This window comes from Ascaphus truei, chromosome 5 (genome assembly GCF_040206685.1).
Source record: "Ascaphus truei isolate aAscTru1 chromosome 5, aAscTru1.hap1, whole genome shotgun sequence".
Lineage (NCBI taxonomy): Eukaryota > Metazoa > Chordata > Amphibia > Anura > Ascaphidae > Ascaphus > Ascaphus truei.
The window spans coordinates 273,786,848-273,807,793 of NC_134487.1; the positions used below are offsets into that span (position 1 = coordinate 273,786,848).

Sequence of the window (20,946 nt, forward strand, 5' to 3'; positions counted from 1 at the left end):
GTTTTCACACATACAAAAAAAAAAATTGTATGTGGACCTTGCAAACCAGCTGTGTGAGGTCATGGCCATGCCCCCGCAAAACCCCCACCACGCCCCTCGTCACAAACTCTCCCTCTCTCCCAGGACCGCGATCTGCAGTGAAGTGCCGGGCGCGTGCTACAGAACGCACTGGGACCGCAGCCTTACTGGGGTTACCTCTTTTGGGCCGTTTGTCATCAACTTCCACAAATTAAAAAGGGATGGAAGGGGAGGAGAACAACTTTATTTTCTAGTATGTTAGGACAGTAGACACCATATCTTAATACTATATAGATATTTTATAATAAATACAGGCTATGCCTCTAACTCATGCTGTGGGTGATATACGGTAAGTGAAGGTGTAAACATCGCAAGACTGCCCAGTATAGACAACCATTACCTGCAATACAGACCAAAGTGCATTCACATCCCTATCTAATGGATAGTGAACTAAAGAAACAAAGCATACAGTGATAGCAGCTGTGAGCTCCAGTCAATGCCTACTATACATACAACTTGTCACGATGTCCTAAATAATTTTATATTTCGATGTTTTGAACACAACCTGTCAGTACCAAACAGACTCTTTGTTATCCTGAAAGCTCACTCTTGTCATTTTCATCTTGGTTCATAAGTGTGTTGTTAAAGATGAATTGTTACGTTGATTGTTTTAATAGGAGTGCTGACTTGCTCCGAGCTGACAAGTGTTTTGCATTTTAAGAAAACAGGTGCGTAAAGTCTGCACAAAAACATACGACAGCTGAAGCCTAATAAATCTCTCTTCTCCCAATACATATTTGCCACTACGACAATGCAATTTTATTAAGCATTTCCTAGGAGTTTTTATACTGTATAGTGTTACACAGAAAAAGTGTACATTTTTTTAACTCAGTTTTCACTCTTGCAATTCCTTCTCAAATCTGTCACACTATTAGGGAGGGAAAAAAAAAAGTTTATACATCAAGCTAGATGTAAACAAGGGTTTATGGACTTGATTCACAGCACAAGTTAGTTTCCCAGTAACCTAACACAGGATTATGGGGACAGGGATTGTATAGTAACCAAACTACTTCTGCAGTGCAAGAGAACATATGCACCCCTCCGTCATGTGCCAACTGGTGTAACAAAGATCCCTATATATCTCCCAGTTTGGGAAATAACACATTTGCCACAATTAACGCTGTTAAATAAATTGCACTGAAACCCACAAATATAAAATAATGTCTCTAAAAGAAGTGGATCACGAGAGACTGGTAATGACTCCAACCCCAATGCTTTGCACGGCTGTGAGGAAGTTGTGTATGGAGCGTACTTCCAAATGAGATTGAAACGGTAGTGAGAATATCAGGCACACACATCACAAGAGTGGGTACATGGGAGAAGGGGTGTGTGGTTACTACTGGGATAGGAAGCAGGACCCACCATTCATGAATCGGTGAGGGGGGAAAAAAATAAAAAAAAAGTAGTATCCTGCTGTAACTGCCAATTAGTAGTAAAAACTGATTTGGCTTTGGTTGGAAAGAACCATATGTTTTAACAAACGCATAAAAGGACTTGAGTTACAATCACAAATTGTCCCCCCAGGATGACCATTATGGGTACATTCATACACTACAAAGAAAGGGTTTTTGGCCGCGTAGCGGTTTATTGAATTATAATCAAATTTAGAATTCCAGGATAAACAAAAAATGTTTGAAAGTAGGAGTATAAAGAGCTTCACACTGAGTTTGAATATCAGCACCAACAAAGTGTGGATAAAATAAGTGTGCAGTCTAAAATATGCAAACAGAGCAATACCATAGATTGGCCAATAATAATAATAAAAAAATACAACTAAACTGTTACATTATGGAACAACAGAAGGGGGCATTTTTACAAAAAAGTGCTATGCCATTAAACACTTTCTGGCACTGGAAGACACCCTTTGGCCCATTCATTAATCACTTCACCTGCAGCCACTACACAGCTTCCTCTTATGAAATAGGCCACAATATTGCGTGCCCTGGGAAGCAGTACGTGTGCCGATCGAGCACGAGAGTACGAATAAAGAAAAATCGGCAGCTTGGATAATTGCATTGCTGTAAAAGGCTGCATTGATTTCTATATATAATAATAATAAAAAAAAACTCTGAAGAGAAATACCAGGCATAAATGCACTCAGCTGCAAGGGTGTGCTATAAAGTGATGCTGTTATTCAAACTCATGTGTATATCTATAGATCTCATAAAGGTGTCCATAAAGGGGGAAACTGTGAGGGTGATTCAATTCCTACAGTTTTTATTTCAGTCAGTCAGACATGAGGATTTCATATCGAAACGGTCACTTAGCTGGTCTTACCAATGTTAAAGTGATCACACAGCAGGGGACTGTTTCAAATATCAAATAAAAGGATGGCTTTCCAACAACTTACTGCTCCCCCTCCCTTCTATAAACTCAGCTCATTAACAATTTTCATACAAGTGTATAAAGCAGTTGGATCTTCACTCATGTTTTGCTTCCCTCATGCTGCTGGAGAAGAGATTGCTCCAAGTATTCTGATCCTACACAGAAACCAGTGCTTGAGCTTCTTATGGTCCTAGACTGAGCTCCACGTGATGGGTGAGCCACACAGCCTCAGAGCTGGACTCGCTGTCTTCTACTGACCGCATGGGAGCGGCCAGGTTGCGGAAGTCGTGTTTGAGCTTAAAGCTCACGGTCACTTCTCCCGCTTCTTGAAGTGGGGTTACCTTGATGAAAACACCCACTTTGTTGGCCTTCCTGAAGGCGATGACACTATAGTAAATGGAAGAGGGGTGCAATATTAAAATGGAGAGCCGGGAAATGCAACATTTAAATCCAGACAACTAGAGAGTACAGCATTTATAAACTAGTTATCCTGTAAATCATAACATTCTGTGAGAATTGGACAGTCTCCTATTAGAATAAATTTATCATGAGTGATTAGATTTGATGCAAGGCATATTTGGTGTGACCCAAAGTGCTTGTATAGAAAATAAAATCAGAGCAAAGTGGAATTATGCTTATCGATTTTCAATAATTCAATTTCTTGTTCTTCCATGCAAGTACAAATGAATAGGGAATAAGCCCCACCAAGTTGAGGGCAGGAACAAAAGTTTCAACCAATCTGGCTCCACCCGCCTGTACAAGCGTCCCTGCTCTTCTCACAGCAGTGCCGTCTAGCCGAGCAATATTATTATTGTTTATTTGTAAAGCGTCAAAATATTCTGCAGCGCGGTATAGTGGGGACACAGTGACATCAATAACCAACAGAATGACATACAAGGAGAGACAAGCGCAAACAGATACAGAAGGTAATGAGGTAGAATATAATAATTTGTTCTTGTATAGCGCAGCTAGTTTTACGTCATGCGTTACAGGGACACAGTCTGTCCCGTGGAGCTTACAATCTAATGTTTTTGGTGCCTGAGGCACAGGGAGATAAAGTGACTTGACCACGGTCACAAGGAGGCAACACCAGAAATTGAACCAGGTTCCCAGTCAGTGTCTTTACTCACTGAGCCGGTCCTTCTCAATATAATAGCATAACAACTGGCCAACAAAAACATTTTCTCAGAGAGGGAACCATATACTGGCATAGGACTAGAAGAAATGGAATGATTGTAAATAGGCAAGTACAATGCCACTTTTCTCTATGTCCCTCCTATGCCAGAACAAAAGAATGGGGTTATACCCCAGAAATCCTCCTCTCCATGTGAGAAAATAATAAACAATAAAGAAACATGTCCAATATTAGAGAGAAAAATAAAGTAATCTCTAAAGCTAGCAAAGCATCACGGCTTCTGCTGCAATGGTGGTAGAGCATTAAAGTTTGTGCCCAAAAAAGGTGGCAGAGCAGACAAGCTTCTACATAAGAGTATATTAGCTTCTGCCCAAATATAGCAGCGCCAGTTTATATACAGACGGCCCAGAGAGCGCACCCAAGCAGACAGAAGCTTTGAGTATGCGGGGGATCATAGCTAGCTCACTTGCAGGGAGGCGGCCCAATAATCAGTGAGAGATAATGATCAAAGAGCCTGAATAGGAGAGTCCCATGCTACAGAAGGCAGCCACTGCCAAGGTCTGGGAAATAAATGCCCGCTTCTGATATACACATACCATCATATCACATACCAAGATGATGCATCATCATCATCATCATCGCCGCCTGGGAATAAGGAAGCCTGAGGCTCCCTGTACCAAAAAGACAAAAACCAGTGAAGAGAACCTACCCTTTGACTGTTAGGACAAAAAATGAACTGCTGTGAGGAGAGCAGGGCCTCATGGAGCCTGATTCGTTTAACGTTTTTGTCCTAACCCCAACTAGGCAGGGCTTAATCTTCATTCGTTTGTACTGGCATAGGAGGGATGTAGAGAAATTCACATTGTAACACCCAGATGTGGAAGAGAAGGAGAAAGCAAAGACAGATTACTTAGTAATGCCGGATGGCAGATTTAAAAAAAAGAAAAAAAAAAAAAAAGAAGGAGACAGCATACAGCACAGTAGCTTCTATTCTTCCTGAAAAGGACCAACAACTCATCAAGTATATCCCACTGACATGCATCTTCTGGTGCCACGCATTTAATATGCAAATAACCGACACAACCAACATCAGAAAGTCTCACGTTCAATCTGCTGGTAAAACGAACAGCTTCATTGTCAAACGTACCACTTCTTAGCATGGTAGGGAAAAATGTAATGTATTATCCATTTACTGCCAGACAATATATACAGGCACCATCGCCTCAGAGACTGTGTGACATGTTTATCCTCTGGAGAGGTGCCCAAGAGCAGCAACAAAGCAACGGATATTGGCAACTTACTCTGGGTCATCCTGGAAATCTTGCGGTTCAGCCAACTCATCATATTCTGCTGCCGCATCTTTACCAGCCAGAACCAGCTCCTTGCTTGGTACAATTACCTGAAATGAAGTGGCAAGGAGTTGCGATACAATGTTCCACAAACATTTTGATCATACTTGGGACCAAAGTGATATGTTTAACAAGAGATGTACATCTCAGAAAGTAGTATTTTAAAATAAAGTTTTGCAACTTCCCTTTTTTTGAGGGACATGCCTCAATCATGCTTTGCCCCAATAAGAAACGCAGCAGAAGTGTATGTATGACCTTTATTCCTGCTGTTGGACCAAATTAGAAAAGGGATTATTGGTTTAGGGTGAGATTACCTAGTAGGGCAATCAAAAAAATAAATAAACTTAAAAGCAACCTTTTAACATAATATTTAGTTTGGTTTATCCTAGAAATATTTCTAAACTTTGTAACTTGAACGTTAAGGTGGGATTTGTTGACAGGCTATGGCATTAAGGAATATTCAGGTTCCGTTTTCAGACATGTCCCTTAAATTTGGGGCATACAGGGAAAATTAGATTAAAAGCATTGCATTAATTTTACAGTACACATTGGATACATAAATGCAGCATACTATAGAATACAACAAAACAAAGCGATATCCAATTGTATTTGTCAAATCCATGTCCTGTTTTTGCCCATGTTTCTGCAGCTGGAAGATCTTTCTGGACAGTACTATGTAATACACGAGTCCAGGGCGAGTACCTTTGCAGTGCTGTTGAGGTCATTTGGATCTCCCTCTTCACATGGGATCAGTGTCACGTGGGTGATGTTCTCCACGGGGTTGGTCAGAGTAAGCAGGACCTGGCTCTCCTAAAACAAGACACAGAAGATACCACTAAGCTGCACAGCCCAGAACACTATGGTAAGTTGGTGTATCTGCCTCTCCCTTAGGCCAAGTCCCCGCTAGCGCTGATCGGGCGGCGCTTGCGGAGGAGACTTGCATATATAGCTATATAAGTCCCCGCTCACACGGTGCGTGCAGCACTCGTGCATCCACGCTCAGCTGCGATCGGCGCTTAGCAAAACAAAAAAAAAATCTATACTTGCCGCACGCTCAGCTGGCCTGCAATGCCCCCCCTCCTCCGCGTCAGTGTACAATAGGACACCCGGCGCTCATGCTTTGGAGCGCTCTCCAAGCACGAGCACGCTTAGTGCCAGCGGGGACTTAGCCTTAGGGGCAATAAAATTAAAGGGGTTGTTTGCTCTTCAGGACAGCGACTCATTTTGTCTGTAAAATGATTTGTACAGCGCTGTGTGGATGGTCCATGCTATATAAGAAAATTGCATACAATTATGCAGTCTATTTTGTTGTAGTTTGAGGCAAAATAAAATAACGATTAGTCCTTGTATGTGAAAATGTTTAACACTTTGCTGGTTAATAGTGCGCTGAAAAATGCATGCCAATGCCATTCTCAGGTAAAATACAAGTTCACTAAACAATCCCCCATTACAGGTTGTGATCTACAATCATTTTAGAGCCCCATCCTGCAGTATAAATCCATTGTTTATTTAATATGTAGCCACACTAATATGCAGCGCCTAAGCAACGATTTGGCAGTGTGTAGCTATTAACTTGATTGATTATTCTCATGTCCCAGACACTGTGTATGAACATTTGCTATAGAGGGACACTTTATATGTGCACACTTATGCAAACATATGTGCTGTGAATACATGTAATTACTATAGCAACTCTACATGCACACTGAAGCTATTCATGTGAGAGGTTATTGACTTATAGCACTTATCTATGGATTAACCTCTGAAGTGCTGTACCTCCCACATAGAGCTTTTTTGGTCAATCATCCACTGCCAGCATTGCAAGCACACTGGTTACTTTCACATTTTAATTGTTTTTATCCGTTTAGAGTTAGTGTAGTGTGTTAAGTGTTATGAATTATAAATAAAGATTTGTTATTTTGCCATTTGGCGTTTTAGTGGTAATTGTCCGCCCACAGCGATGGCCGCAGTTACTTACCTGTAATTAGGTTGATCTAACCTTTTTGTACTTGGGGCATTTGAGCCCAGCTATTTACCTAGCCTTGTGTGCAGATAATGAGGATCTCGGGGGAGAACGCCATACCTCCTCTTTTCTGTTTTTGTATATGTTAACTTTATCCTCTTTGCACCGGCTATAAATAGAGTATTATCATACTCTCAACATCTGTATACATTATTTGGGTGAGTGGTAGACTATAAGTTGTGTTTAAATCCATAGCACCAAGGTCTGCAGCACAGAACAACGTGTCATGTAATTACACTTCCAATGTACTGTGTTGCTTTTGTGGCTAAATATAAATAATATTTTTTAAATTTAAGCAATCTAAAGTTTTCTGCATCTTTTTAGGGATAATTTTGTGCTTCGAGAAGGTTTTAAGATCAATTCCTTCGTATACATGAGTATTAAGAGAAGTAGGATTATTTTATTTCTAAAAAGCAGCATTATTGGGTACAGGTAATGGATCTTTATATAATGAAAAAAAAAAAAAAGTGTTGAATGATTGTCGCCACCTTTCCTCAAGCTTTATTTTATAAAATTGCAGTGGCCGTCTACCCCTCAGTCTGCACTAGAAATTATACAAATGAATGCTACGGAAAGACTAGACCCCTTCCCACCCCAGCGTGAGAACACCGACTTCTGAGGAGAAGCTAGCTAAATTACGTTTGTTTACATTAGAAAAGGAGGCTTCTAAGAGGAGATATACAAATATATACACGGTCAATACACAAAATATATACAAATATATTTAGGTCAATACAAGGAGCTCTCAAAAGAACTAATCTTCCTAAGGGCAGTAAAAAGGACGCTGGTCGTCCCTTTAGTTTGGAGGAAAGGCGATATCACCAGCAACAAAGGAAAGGGTTCTTTACAGTAAGGTCAGTTAAAATGTGGAATTGTTTACCCATGGAGACTGTGATGGCAGATACAATAGACTTGTTTAAAAAAAAACAAAAAAAAAAAACAAGTTGGATGTATTTTTAGAAGGATGTTGATCCAGGCAGAAATCTGATTGCCATTATTGGAGTAAGGAATTCATTTATTTTTCCCCTTATGAGACATCATTGGATGATGTTTCACTGGGTTTTTTGTTTGCGTTCCTCTGGATCAATTGTACTGTAAATACAAATATAGGAAAAGTATCTATCGTCTAAATTTAGCATACTTTGATTTTGATGGACTTATGTCTTTACTTACCTTCATATGGCGCAGGTTAGGAATAGACATAATCCTCACCTCTGGGATATAGCTCCTACAGAATCAAAGAAAGACAGCAGGTCAGTCAATTACATGTAGGTAACCAGCACATTTTTATTTTATTTTCTATTTGTTTTTTTAGACACCAAGAAGTAGTATTAAAATTGTTTGTGAAACCAATAAGCAAATGTCACAGTGATTCAAATTGCGATTATTAGAAGAGACACATTTATGCAGAGGAAGATCAATTTGTCCAACCTGATGTACATGTACATGCACAATACGGTGTTCATATTAAACACACCAGGTCTCTCTTTTAATGTACTGTGGCCATTACATAATGCAAGACAAGTTCCTTTTCACAGAGCGGGATTAGGCAATTCTACACTGCAGGAGTGAGTTAATTAACTACACAGGGAGAACTGAACAGCACGACTGTTCAAAGCAGCAAATTTCCTGCCCTATTTAGCAAAATTATTATTTTTAGGTCCAGTCAGTGCACAATTTGGGGGGAGGAAATCTAATCTCTAGACTTAAAAAAAACTACCATTGCACCCTGATAAATATCTTACAAGCAGCTCCAAACTGTAAACTGGAACCTCAACTGCTGGGGGAGCCCAGATTTGTAGAGCAAATCAATGCAAGCTCACAAACCAGTGAGGGGGCTAACCGAAGACTAATGAATCATCAAATGTAAAGTCCCTCCAAGTACATACTGCTGGATGTTTCTATAGCATAAATACAATTGAAGATGTTCACAGTGCAGCTAAACACACTCACAGGGCGACCAGCTGGATCTTAAACTTGATGGATGTAGGGTTAAACTCTGGCTTGCTCAGATTATGTTCGCACTTCTGGGAAAGTAAGAGAGAGAAAACAGTTACTGGAATGTATATTCTATGGAACATACAGTACTTACAGATACCACTAATGTGCTGGGGTCTCCTACCCGGCACCGCAGAGAGCGCTTGATTAGGAGATGTTTGTGGCGAGGATGCAGCTGAGAGGCACATATGGGCTGGAAGTCCGGCTGCAGCAGGCGCTGGTCCAAAGTGGTAACTGTGACCAGAAAAGAACATTACGATGACAGGTTAGTATTAGAATGACTTTGCTCAAGCAAAGCTTTGCTAAAACAGCTCTTGAAAATAACATGATTAATGTAAAATCACCATCCATCATCAATATTTGGAGACTAATGTTTTGTTGCATACTATACACAGTTCATTTTTTTGTGGTTTTCCAATAGTATAACGCAGTAGTGTGAATTCCTTGGAAATGGTGACAAGGGATGTAAAGGTTACGCAGTCATTACATTACCGGTATGCGGTCGTTACATTCAATATCCACACATCTATTTTTGTAATTGCAATCATTTTGTGCTAGCTATGGGAAAATACAGGCCCCCAAAGTCTGGACAAGGATATACATGGGATGTGTGAATTAATGCACAAGATGGGGGGACATTTTTGGAAACCGACAGCTAGTATCAATGTTTGCACTAGTAATGGAGACCTGTGCATGCTAACCGCCACATTACCCTCAGTTAGATTGATAAATCTGGTATAATAGTCTTCTGGTAAAGGTTCCATTTCCTCCGATGCTTGCGCTGGTTCAATCTTAATCTCCTTCTGATCCTCTCCTTCTTTGAGACTGAAAACAAAAAGCAGCAGATGTTGTAGCTCTCATACCAGCCGCAAAGTCTTTACCCTGACAGCACTTCATGTTTGCCATTTCCTCCGACCAGCATGCGATTAACAGTATTTGGTATTAAAGCGTGTAATATGGAGAAAAAAAAAAAAAAAAAAAAAAATCAATCCTAATAGTATTTAAAGAACAGAGCAATACAACAATATTATTGAGAGTGCTGTAAGAAACCTTGGCTGGCCCCAAATTTCCTGCGTCATCACCACTAGCAGAACTCTCTGGGGAGTATAAATGTCTGTCAAGAGACAGCCAAAGTGGCTCACAAATTGAACAAGTTTCCACAATCCATAACTGCTAGGAGAAATCAGGCACAGCTCATGCACTGCCATTGTTCATAGCTCTATTTGAAGATTGTGGATGGCTAGGTTTCAGTACATCATTAGAACCAGCACAGGCCTAGCCTAAATAATGGAAATGTTTGATTTTTTTAATGTTTGTACACAACTATCTCACATGAACAATGCTATACATTAGCCTGATACAGTTCCAGTAATTTTCCAAACAAGTGATTCTTAAAATAGCATTATTGCCCCATAATAGCTCTATTTTGGGAAAATATATTCACACATCCATTCCCTCTTGAACACTTTACTGCGGCCAGAACCGGTCAGTCGTATTGGGCACGGCCTACCCCAATCACCCTAAATGGGAGGCCAAATTTCTAGGCCACATTCGCACGGCCGCCAGATGCTGCTTGTCAGCATGCTGGCAGAGGCCCAAACCCCCTGACATGAATATGGTTAAACACAAAATATGGCAGGTCATGGACATGGAGAAAATAATGTCTTATTTACGAGAAAGATGTACCCAATTTGCCATGACATGTAGTCTGTGGTTGGAAATGGAAGGTAGAGAAAACATTGACATAGAAACTGCCCTTCTGTAGTCTGAAACGTAATAGTGATCTGGTAGCGTCTCTGCACGCGGGGGTGGGAAAACATTGCAGGGCTTCTCTGATGGTGACAGGTTCCCCTTTTCTATTATTTTTATGCGATGCTCGTTGCTTCCTACATTCCATCATCATTAATCAAACTGCAACTACACATTGTATGATGCAATACAGTTCCCCTTGTATGATATCATATTACAGTACAGGCAGTCCTCGGTTATCCGACACAATGCGTTACTCAAAATGGCGTTGTAAAGCGAAACGTTGTAAAGCGAAACACGTTTTCCCATAGGAACACTGTTTAAATGAAAGGTTCCGTTCCTGAAGGCATTTTTAACACTAAAATACAACAAATATTTTATGCAGGCAATAAGATATGCAGCACACACATACATTAAATAGTGTATAAACTGTATTATATATATATATAATATAGCATAATAAATATAGTATAGTATAGTATAGATATATATATATACACACAACGTTGCAAAGCGTCGTAAGACCGTTGGATAAGCCATTTTGGCGTTGTAAAAATGAATATAGGTATGCATTGCATAGCGTTGGATAAGCCATTCGTTGTAAAGCGAGGACTGCCTGTACTGTGTTATAACGTCCCTCCCCCCCCCCTTTCTGAATCTTATAAAAACTGCCAAATAAACATTTTAAAAAAAAGGTTACAAGATTTTAAATACAATAATGCTAACAGAGTCCCTTGAAGAAAGCCCATTTATATACTGGATGCATACAATAATGCCACCAGTGCCATTACACACTATTAAAATGCAGATTCTTAATACCCGTGGCCACGTTTATTCAAGTTAAAGATTCAGTAGCAGAAAATAGAAATAGTGTCACAATCTTACCATCATTTTATTTTCCGGAGTAATATTCCATGGCAGTGAGCACCAATGGGTAAGATCCCAGATAGAAGGTGGGACTTAACCCATTGGTGCCCACAGCCATGGCGATGCTCTGGAAATAATGATTACGTAGACCCTTTTAAGTCTCCTTCGCGACACCAAGTCAATATGCGCTCATGTAGGACCCATGGACCTGATACTGTAAGCGTTTTGATACCACCTGCTCTGACCATTAGCAGGAAGGGGAGATAACATTACGCTTGCTCAATGAAGTACCCGGTATTACGTTGTAGTATAAATATTATATGCACTGCAACAATTGCATTTTGAAGCTGCCTGATACCCCATTTTCTTCCCCCCCCCCCCCTGCCTCCAGACAGGATCTTGTTATTCTGCTATGGTTTCCCATATCCCCTCTTCAAGCCTTTCTTTGTTTTGTCAAATACTTCCAATAAATTCCAAATAAAGTGTTAAAGAAACAAATGCAGAATGTGAGTGGTCTCCCATGAAGGGTGTATAGTATGTGTTGCACAAAATGTGCTTATTCAAATTTTAACTTCTGCGGAGAAGTGGAGATAAACATTGAAGCGGCAGACCAAGCAATATCCTATATATTTTTTTTTATTTTTATAAAATCAGTTCTGTACTATGAGAAAATACCTGTAGCTTTTTTGTTTAAAAACAACTCTGAATAACATTTTTAATGTATTATAATGTAACAAGCATTTTCTGTTTCTATGGCAACCATTTACGTTACATCCCCTTCCTCTTCTGAAACAGGCTCCGGTAGACCCCTTTTTGAGCCCTGCTCTCTCTAGCAGTGCACCAGATGTATCTAGTGACTATCTGATCATATGATCTTCCCCACAGAACTTTGCATTTTTAGTTCTCTTCTGCTGCACTGAGCCATTTAGTGAACCCCCGAGCCGAATCTTAGCCAATCACAGGAGAACGGTTTGATTGGCGATTTAGCCAATTACCTATTGTGTGGATTGTATTGATGTACATATTAAAGTGAGGAAAACAAAAAACGTCAGCTTGGGCTGCTGCTGCTTTAAAGGGGACAAAACCAAGTACAGTACACAGTGGTAATCCTGCTACCATTTTAAAATGAGGACACAATGGTGCACTTAATAATCTCATCCGAATCAAACAGGTCAGACGCAGCTCCATTTTGCCATTATATTGTCTCCTCTATTACCCGTTTCTCCTAACCTCCCACCCCAACTTACGTCAGGCCACTCAGGGCAGTGATCGGAGTGCCAGGTCTTTGGCGCTGGAGTCTGGTTCCGCGGCCGTACTTATCCTGTAGGAAAAGCCAGGGATGTCATTAACATCATGCTGACGGTCAAAGCTTACCCATTACTGGATGCCAACTGTGAAAAGGGAAGCAATGGTTTTGAGTGAATTACATGGGTTTTCTTAATGGAGGAGGGAAAGATGACCACAACATTAAAAAAAAAAAAAGTATATGAACTTGTGGTCAAACCCATCAATGTCTACTATAGAGGATCTGCAAAATAGGATTATGATCAAAGTAGTTAGAAAGGTGCAATGATGACAAAGCCTTGGACTTACCGCTACATGAATAGTGTGTTGCTGTGGAGTCACCAAAATTTACCATCAGATTGCAATCAAAGCAAAACAAGAGAGAGTAACAATGAGACAAGAGTAGTAACAAGACGGATTGTATTTGTGCTCCAAATGGACAATGCTGACCAACTCAAGAAATAGGTTTCATGAAGGTGTCATGGTGAGTGGCAGAGATGTGAATGAACCATCAACCGCCTATTAATTCAGTGTAGTTTTACTATCTGAACACAGACTGACAATCCATAAGAATTGGACATTGTTTATTTTTGTTGTATAACGGCCTTATGATCTTAACATAAGGATTTCATGCACTCAATTTGTGAAGCCGTTTTCTTATTGCACTTATACCTCCCTCTACATACATGTATCATTTTCCCACCTCCTGCTAAGAATATGAAGATATTCAAAATAGGGGAAAACCAGCTGGACCGATAACCCATAAAAATCACAGAATAGTAGAAATCAAAGACATAATGGTGGATTATCTTTAAATTATTTGTATATGTATTCGTGGACATAGGGTAGTAGACAATGTATGGCATCGCTGTAGTCCACCACTTGTGCATCATCAATGTTCATTTGGAACCTATGAAAATAATTATTTTATGATGGCACAAATGTAAATTCAATTTCTCATGAACATTCTACTGATATCTTACGACGAAAAATCGCATGTAATTGTACAAACATTCCACATGACAGAAACATTTACTCCGCCACACTGACTTTCAGTAAACCGCTCTCCGCTCCACCACTTGAGATTAGGCCAAAATTGGTGAAGTCTAAGATTAAAGGGCAGATTGATCAAGCTGCACGCACCAGATCCAGAGATAACTCATTGACTTGAATGAGCGTTATAAGATCGGATGCGTTAACCCATAACGGAGTTTAAAGGACGCTGCCCCTAAATTGTACAGACAATACATTTTTGGTTTGGGAGCAGGCATATTTTTATTTTTGCCTAAAGTAGTTCTGTAAAAATAAAAATCAGTGGAGATACTACTACACCATATTAAATAAAAAAAATCTAAACCCCCATGTATTAATAATCCACCCCCCTTTCAAAGACTTATTTTCAGGCCACCATGGTGAAGTTAGTACAGTATTGATGGTTTCTGTATTTTATTCACATTCCAAAAACTTAAAAACTAAATCCTGAACTAGGGTGATACGATTCATTTTTTCGGCCACATGCTTATTAAAAAAACTGTTCAAGTCTTTAAAAGAGTACTGAATGCACTCACTGAAAATGCCAGCGGCATGTAGTTCCGACGTCGCACCAGTTTCTTGCGGTCACGCTCAAGCTTCTCCTTTTGTGCCAGTTGCTGGTTATACTCCAGCAGCTTGTTAATCTAAAGAAAGAGAAGCCACGGGCAGTCGTGAATTCGTCCTGTGATATATGCATCACCTTTTGTCATGTTAGAATTGTACTCAAATACAATACCAGAGCCATCACACCACAATACATGGCATTACATAAATGGACTGTTTCACAGCATGTTCTATCTTCTGGAAGCACAAGCAATTTTCTATCACTGGAACATTTACTGTCTTCAGTTCTTTTGTCCCAGCTTCATGAACAAAAAGAAACAGACTGAAGGGCTGAAACAAGCGTTCGATAACATACCGAAGGAACACAAACACTGTATTCCAGTCAGTACTCCACATTAAGCTGAAGTCTGTCATTGAGAATAAAGTGATTTTTTTTTTTTAATATAGATGCTTAACAGCTAAACTGTGGAAAACTAGGAAATGACAGTAAAGCCAGCTTTCAGTGAATTAGTACAGAGATGCGCAAACTGGGGGGTGCGAGAGTTTTAAGGGGGGGTGAGGGGCAGCAGCAGTTACAGAGACCCCGCTCTTTAGCACGAGGCTTCTGTAAACTCACATACCAGGCTTCGATCCACGAGTCTCCATGACAACAAGTTACACCGCATTAAAGGTAAGGGTGGTGCGACCCAGGGGGAGAGCAGGATGTTTGCGCACCCCTTAATTAGTATATGCATAGTTTTTTTCACAGGGAACATTTAGCATTAAAAAAAAAATTAAAAAAAGATAACACATTCTGCACCAATACCCTGTGTGCCAAAGTCAATGGTGTGAAGTGGAAAAAAAAAATCAGAAAATACTAACATTTCTCTGCAGAAGGACTTTTGATAACCTGGAAGCTTATATAAAGTAGATACATGCAAGGCTATGTATTTGGGAAACAAAAGAAAGCATGCTACCTACAAACTAAATGACAACATCTGGTTAATATTTAATGAGGAAGGATTTAGGAGTGCTTGTAGACAGCATGTGTAGCAATAATTCTCAATGTCAGGCAGTAACTGCAAAGGCTACCAGGATATAATCAGGCTTAAGAAGAGGTATAGATGTAAGGGAGCAGATCATAATTGTGCCCCTTTATAAAACCTTACAAAGTGCACCACTTCAATAGAGTAGTTTGGGGCACCTCTTTAAAAAGTGGATAAACATACTTTCTTCAACCCATGTTACATTTTTCTGAAATGCAGATGGAACTACCTTTCCATTCCATGTGCATATACAGTTCTAAAGCAAGGAAACCCCCGCTCAAGCTTACGCCTAAAATCTTGTGCGTCTGGCTCCCGAGGGGGAGGTTTAGAGCAGGGATGGCCAACTTGAGGACTGGAATTGGCCACTCCTGGTTTAGAGCCACTGCCATGTCCTTTTACTTATGCAACAAGTTAAATAAAAGAGTGCAGTTATGCGTAACAAGGACTTGGTGAACTTGCTTACCCTTTGGGTGTATGGATTCTCAGGCTCCTGCCAACCACCACTGGCTGCAAAACAAACACATAATGACCATGTTTCCACTGTCTGCAACACTGTGTTGTGTGTGTAACATTTCAAATACATGCACATGGTTACTATACTAAAAACAGTGTAACATTGTTCTATTTGTGCTTTCAAATCTTGGTTATGAATGCCCTGCCTGGACTGTAACAGATTAAAAGGATGCCAATTTGATTAGACTGCATCATGCTTCAAAGTACTGATCAAGTTCCAGGTCTATTGGGGGTCTGGTTAATTGCAGTGTAGTTGCTTTATGCCTTATAAAAAGGTCTTGTGTAGTATAAGTTTGTGCACCTTATATAAAAGTTACTGAGGGCGATTATGGAGTATCCTGGACTAATTTTTCCACTGATTGGGCCGCTGTTTCAGCAAGGTGGTACCCAATTTTATACCTTCCCTGACGGAAGGACTTTAGACAACACATTATCCTTTGGCCTGATAAGGTCCTTAATTAAAAGAAATTATATTGTCATAAATTCTTCTAACGTAGTAAATTTACCACACACAAAAAAAATTACAATAAAACGTGTCAATTTCCACTGCGTATAGCAGAGTTAATTACGCCTGTTATCTTCCTCTCGTATCCTTTTAGGCCGTTATGGTTCCCTATAAAGATTAGATGCAACATGACACCATTCTCAGTGAGAATTAGTCAGACAATCCTATTAAACATTAATTATGTTTTCCAAAAGGAAATGTACCAATTCCTATTTACGTCATGAGCAGAAGTCTGAACGGATGCTTGAGGGAATCTGGAACGTCAGGTCCTCGTGTGCAACCACATGCCAGATCAAAAGTAAACTACTGACATTGACATTTATGAGGATAAAACGGTGCGATGCCTTACAAAATAACTCGCATCACTGCCCACATTCCCTGGAACTGCTGAGCGGGAGGCTTACCTACTGACTTGTCAGCCATGCCGACATCCCTGGAGGTCCAGCGGCAGAACCCACATGCGAGGTAGTAGGCTTTCTTCATCGTGGTTTTGGCCGGGTCATCTGGGAGTTGAGTCGGGATGCTGGTTGCCCGGGTGGAGAGGGTGTGCATGCAGCAAGGGCAGTCAAAACAGTTGGCACACCTGTCCAATATTTAAAATGACAAATAGAAGTGAAGTTATCAAAACATTTATCCAATGGAAAAAAAAAAAAAACCCACACACACCACAAATAAAATTAAACTAAATGATGGAGTTGAGTCACAAGGATTTAAAGTTAACAGTTCCAGGCTTAGCATGTGGGCTACGCCCAGGCTTGGAATATCAGGAGGCGAGCTGGGTTTCACATTAATTCACATTGCAGAAGAGGAGACAGTTCCGAGTCTGACATATTAGTTCAACCAATCAAGACAAGCAGAGGGAGCGCTAAAATCATGTCGTGGCTGCAAGGGCTTCTTACAAAACAAGTAGGTTTTATTTCCAATCACTACTGAACCCCTTAAATGTCTGCATCATCAAGAAGCCAGGAGAGCAACAGAACACAAGCAGTTACAAACCTGTTCTTTTTCAGCTTGGCTTCAGCCGACGGCATATTCTCCAGGCAGCTGGGACAGTAATGGGAATCCACCTGTAGAGGGGAAAACAAGACATTTGTTCTATGGCTAGTCAACCGCATATTACTGCTGAGATGCAATTTAAAATGACATGGGTGTATCCGATATCACATTAAAGAATGTCTAATTGTAAAACACTTCTTTTAAATCAGAACAGTATTGTTAGATTGTATATCACAAAAAACAGATTAGCACCGGATTAAATATTGTGGGGCTAATTAAATATAGGCTACTCCAAAAGCAGAGAACCCATATTCATGTCAAATGTTCTTTCCGGCCAACCACATCATGATCAGCTACGTCGAAGTCCATTGAATTACCCTATTAGTAGCACAAATTAAATAGGAAAAAGATGTTTTTTCGTGCAATCATACTTTCATGAATTTACCAAATAGGGCCATATTCAATGGGGCAGCCATTACTACATGGCAGCTGGAAATCACTTTCCATGAGATTTATGAAGATGTGTAGATTTGAATACAGGAATGTATCAGCAGAAAGACCTCTTATGGTGCAATCAAGTAATTTATGGCTTTAAAATAAAAAAAAAGTGTATTGGAGACGCTAATATGCCTGCGGTGGATCCTGTAGCCTCCCCTTTCCATCCAGATGTGGGGTTTCCCACTTTGCGGGAAACCGACGAGAGAAGCCATGCAAAGTGCAGTCTTGGCAGTGTCAGCAGTCCAAATGTGTGGTGACATCACTCGCGGGTACGTCCTTCAGTCAGGCTCCTTAACCCAGAGGAGCGCAAAGGACAGGCTATAGGATCCGATGCCGGTCGGTCTATTTGAGAAGCGCAGGCTCACACACAGATTTTTTTTTTTTTGTAATCAATAAAATTACTTTATTGCACCATCGAGGCCTTTCTGCGCTCTTTTTTAGGGAACACTATCTGCATGTTAGGTGAAAGTACCCCACACGCACGAGCAGCACTGGCATCCTGGGACACTTAACCCCTTGTGGGGTTAGCATCCAGGAAGTCACTATCTTGGAATACCATTTCTTGTTTTGAACAGAGGCTCCACTACTCTGTATACATACATTTATACACGCGTGCGTGTGTTTGTGTGGCAAAGGCTTTTGTCCCCTCTCTCCTGTGTGTGTGTGTAACATTCTCTGTGTGTGACACTCCTGCCCCCCCCCCCCCCCCACGGTCATAAGTCTTAACAGAGAGCAGGGTAGGGAAGTCCCAGGGCTTCACTTTACTCCCTCCCAGTCCCTTATGCGCTCTCCAAGCAAGTCAGTCACTGTCACGACTGGGAACAGCGCAACCTATCCTGCTCTGCTGTCTCTGGAATTTTTCCATCCCTGAATATATGCATTGTATGTTAACTATATATTTAGTGATTATTCAGTACCCAATTATATATCAGCATATTAATATGTGCCCTCTTAACATTGGTGAGAATAAAAAAACTCATACATAGGATAAATTGTGCACTTTAACCTTTTCACTGCCGGAGTGGCCCAACAGAGCATTGCATGCCTCGGTTGGACATGCTAGAAAGATACAAGTTCACAATGTCTGGTTTACCTAAAACATTAGCAATATAGCAAGGGAGGGGACACTTTTTTCCATCAGACCATTCAAACGAGAAAGAACTACAGAACACTGCATGCAGCCACCTCAGGGATGGAATGACCACATCTTTACAACAACAACCAAAGAACATCTCCAACATTTTCTAATATTCTATAAAAATCACAAACCAAATATTATACACGTTGTATTATTAGACTGTAAGCTCTTCAGGATCTCCCTTTACCTTATGTTGAACTTGCTACTTTAATCTCAATTGTTTATACTTTATTTCCCTACTATTATAATTTTGTAAAGCGCTACATATACACTTGGCGCTCTATAAATAAAGTTAGGCTGCGCTTATAGTGCCGGCGACGCGACAAAACAAATGTATTGTTTACAGTAGAAGTGACGCCTTAGTCGCGATCGCTGGAAGTCAAGTCAATTTGATTTTTCCAGCGACCGCAGCGTGATGTCACCGTCGCCATCACTATAAGCGCAGCCTTAGACTTACACCGGATCAACTTGTAAATGGATTCAAATACACTGATTGAGATTTCACCACCACAATAAGGCCTCGGATATAGTGGGCACGCGTGACAGAGCAAATGGACACGCACGCGCCTCTGTCGCCCGAGCGATCTGGGAACGGAGATCCCTCGCGACGGGAGGCATTGCTATGATGTCACGAGGCTGGTTTGCCCTCATTGGCTGAACTGCTCACGTGACCCAGCCGTCGCGCAACAAAATCAAATGTTTCCGTCACCTCACAAATTCTGCCGCGTGGTCATTCTTCATTGCTCACTATAGCCGCCCTATAGAGCTGCTGCACTTTGCAAGCGCCGTTGCTTGCAATATGGACACAGCATAAGTAATTTACTGACAGGAATGTAATCAGAGGTAACATCGCATAATTTCTCATATGTGTTTGTTATTATTTACATTTTTTTTTATTTTGCACCAGTCATATACAACAATAAAAACACTGCTGTGTCATGTACAGTGGAGACGAGATGTTACATTAGAGACTCCTGGTAACCCCACAGCCCCCAACACTGAAAGGAATCAGATGAGGCCTAACCAAACATCCAAAGCACCGGCCTGTTATTAGTAAGGGCGCCTACGCTCCAATAACGCAGTAAGCTTTGCTCCACGCCTAGGTGACATTTACAGGCAGGTCTACAACCAATCAGCACTAAGAACCGCTTGGCAATGGAACCAATCGGGGTGCAGCAACTGCAAATGTGGGCGGGTCCCATACCGAACGCCAAGTCTCGCCATTAAACGATTGGCAGTTCAATGGCCAACGCGAAAGGAAAGGGGCGTGGTTTCATGATTGTCATATTAACGCAACCAATAGGCTTCTGACTTGGGGTCGCTTGTAAGGTAGGATGCTCAAACCGGAGCCGGCGGATAGTGACTAGCGCCGAATTACCTCGTGAGAGACGCATTCTAGGGAGCGGAGCTCGCTGCAGTAACGGCAGAAGTACAGCTGCGAAAGCGGCGCCCGAATCGCCTTCTCGCCTCGCACCAGGTACAAGACCCGCTCCAGCTGAAGCAGCGACGCCATCTTAAAAACAACTCCTCCCTCCCTCTGGGTCACGTGACATGGGCGGTGTCATGTGCATAGGGCTGGGTTACGTCACCGATTTCTGGGTCACGTGATTTGCCCCTGTAAATGACAGTTGCACAGTTTAGCGCCTCTGCACTTGAGAGGATGTAATCACTATTAGATGAGGAATCCCCTTATTGGCTTTGGATGCGCCCAAAATTACTACCTCATAACCTACACATTACATGTAGATGTCAATAAACCACATATTTTAGCCTGTGCCATTAAATAGTACTTCTAGAATCCTAAACGTATTTATCTCTTTACTGCGCCACACCATACATCAAATGTCCGATATAAATAGGGTAACCA

The 20,946-nt window shown here is 41.0% G+C and overlaps 1 protein-coding gene across 3 annotated transcripts; it reads right to left on the reverse strand.

Moving 5' to 3' along the window:
* Positions 1-972: 972 nt before the first annotated feature.
* On the reverse strand, positions 973-20,634 carry DCTN4 (dynactin subunit 4). Of its 3 annotated transcripts, none has more exons than XM_075602100.1 (14): positions 20,458-20,634; positions 17,444-17,514; positions 16,852-17,030; positions 15,893-15,936; positions 14,377-14,484; positions 13,118-13,138; positions 12,772-12,845; positions 9,621-9,733; positions 9,033-9,142; positions 8,864-8,937; positions 8,084-8,138; positions 5,590-5,697; positions 4,840-4,937; positions 973-2,790 (listed from the first exon to the last, which is right to left on the reverse strand). In XM_075602100.1, the coding sequence occupies exons 1-14, from the start codon at positions 20,590-20,592 to the stop codon at positions 2,586-2,588; spliced, it is 1,395 nt and encodes a 464-aa protein (XP_075458215.1). In that variant the 5' UTR covers positions 20,593-20,634; the 3' UTR covers positions 973-2,585. The 3 variants fall into 3 exon arrangements, with proteins under 3 accessions (XP_075458215.1, XP_075458217.1, XP_075458216.1); XM_075602102.1 differs by lacking the exon at positions 20,458-20,634 and adding an exon at positions 19,789-19,874; XM_075602101.1 differs by lacking the exon at positions 13,118-13,138.
* Between the last annotated feature and the right edge of the window lie 312 nt (positions 20,635-20,946).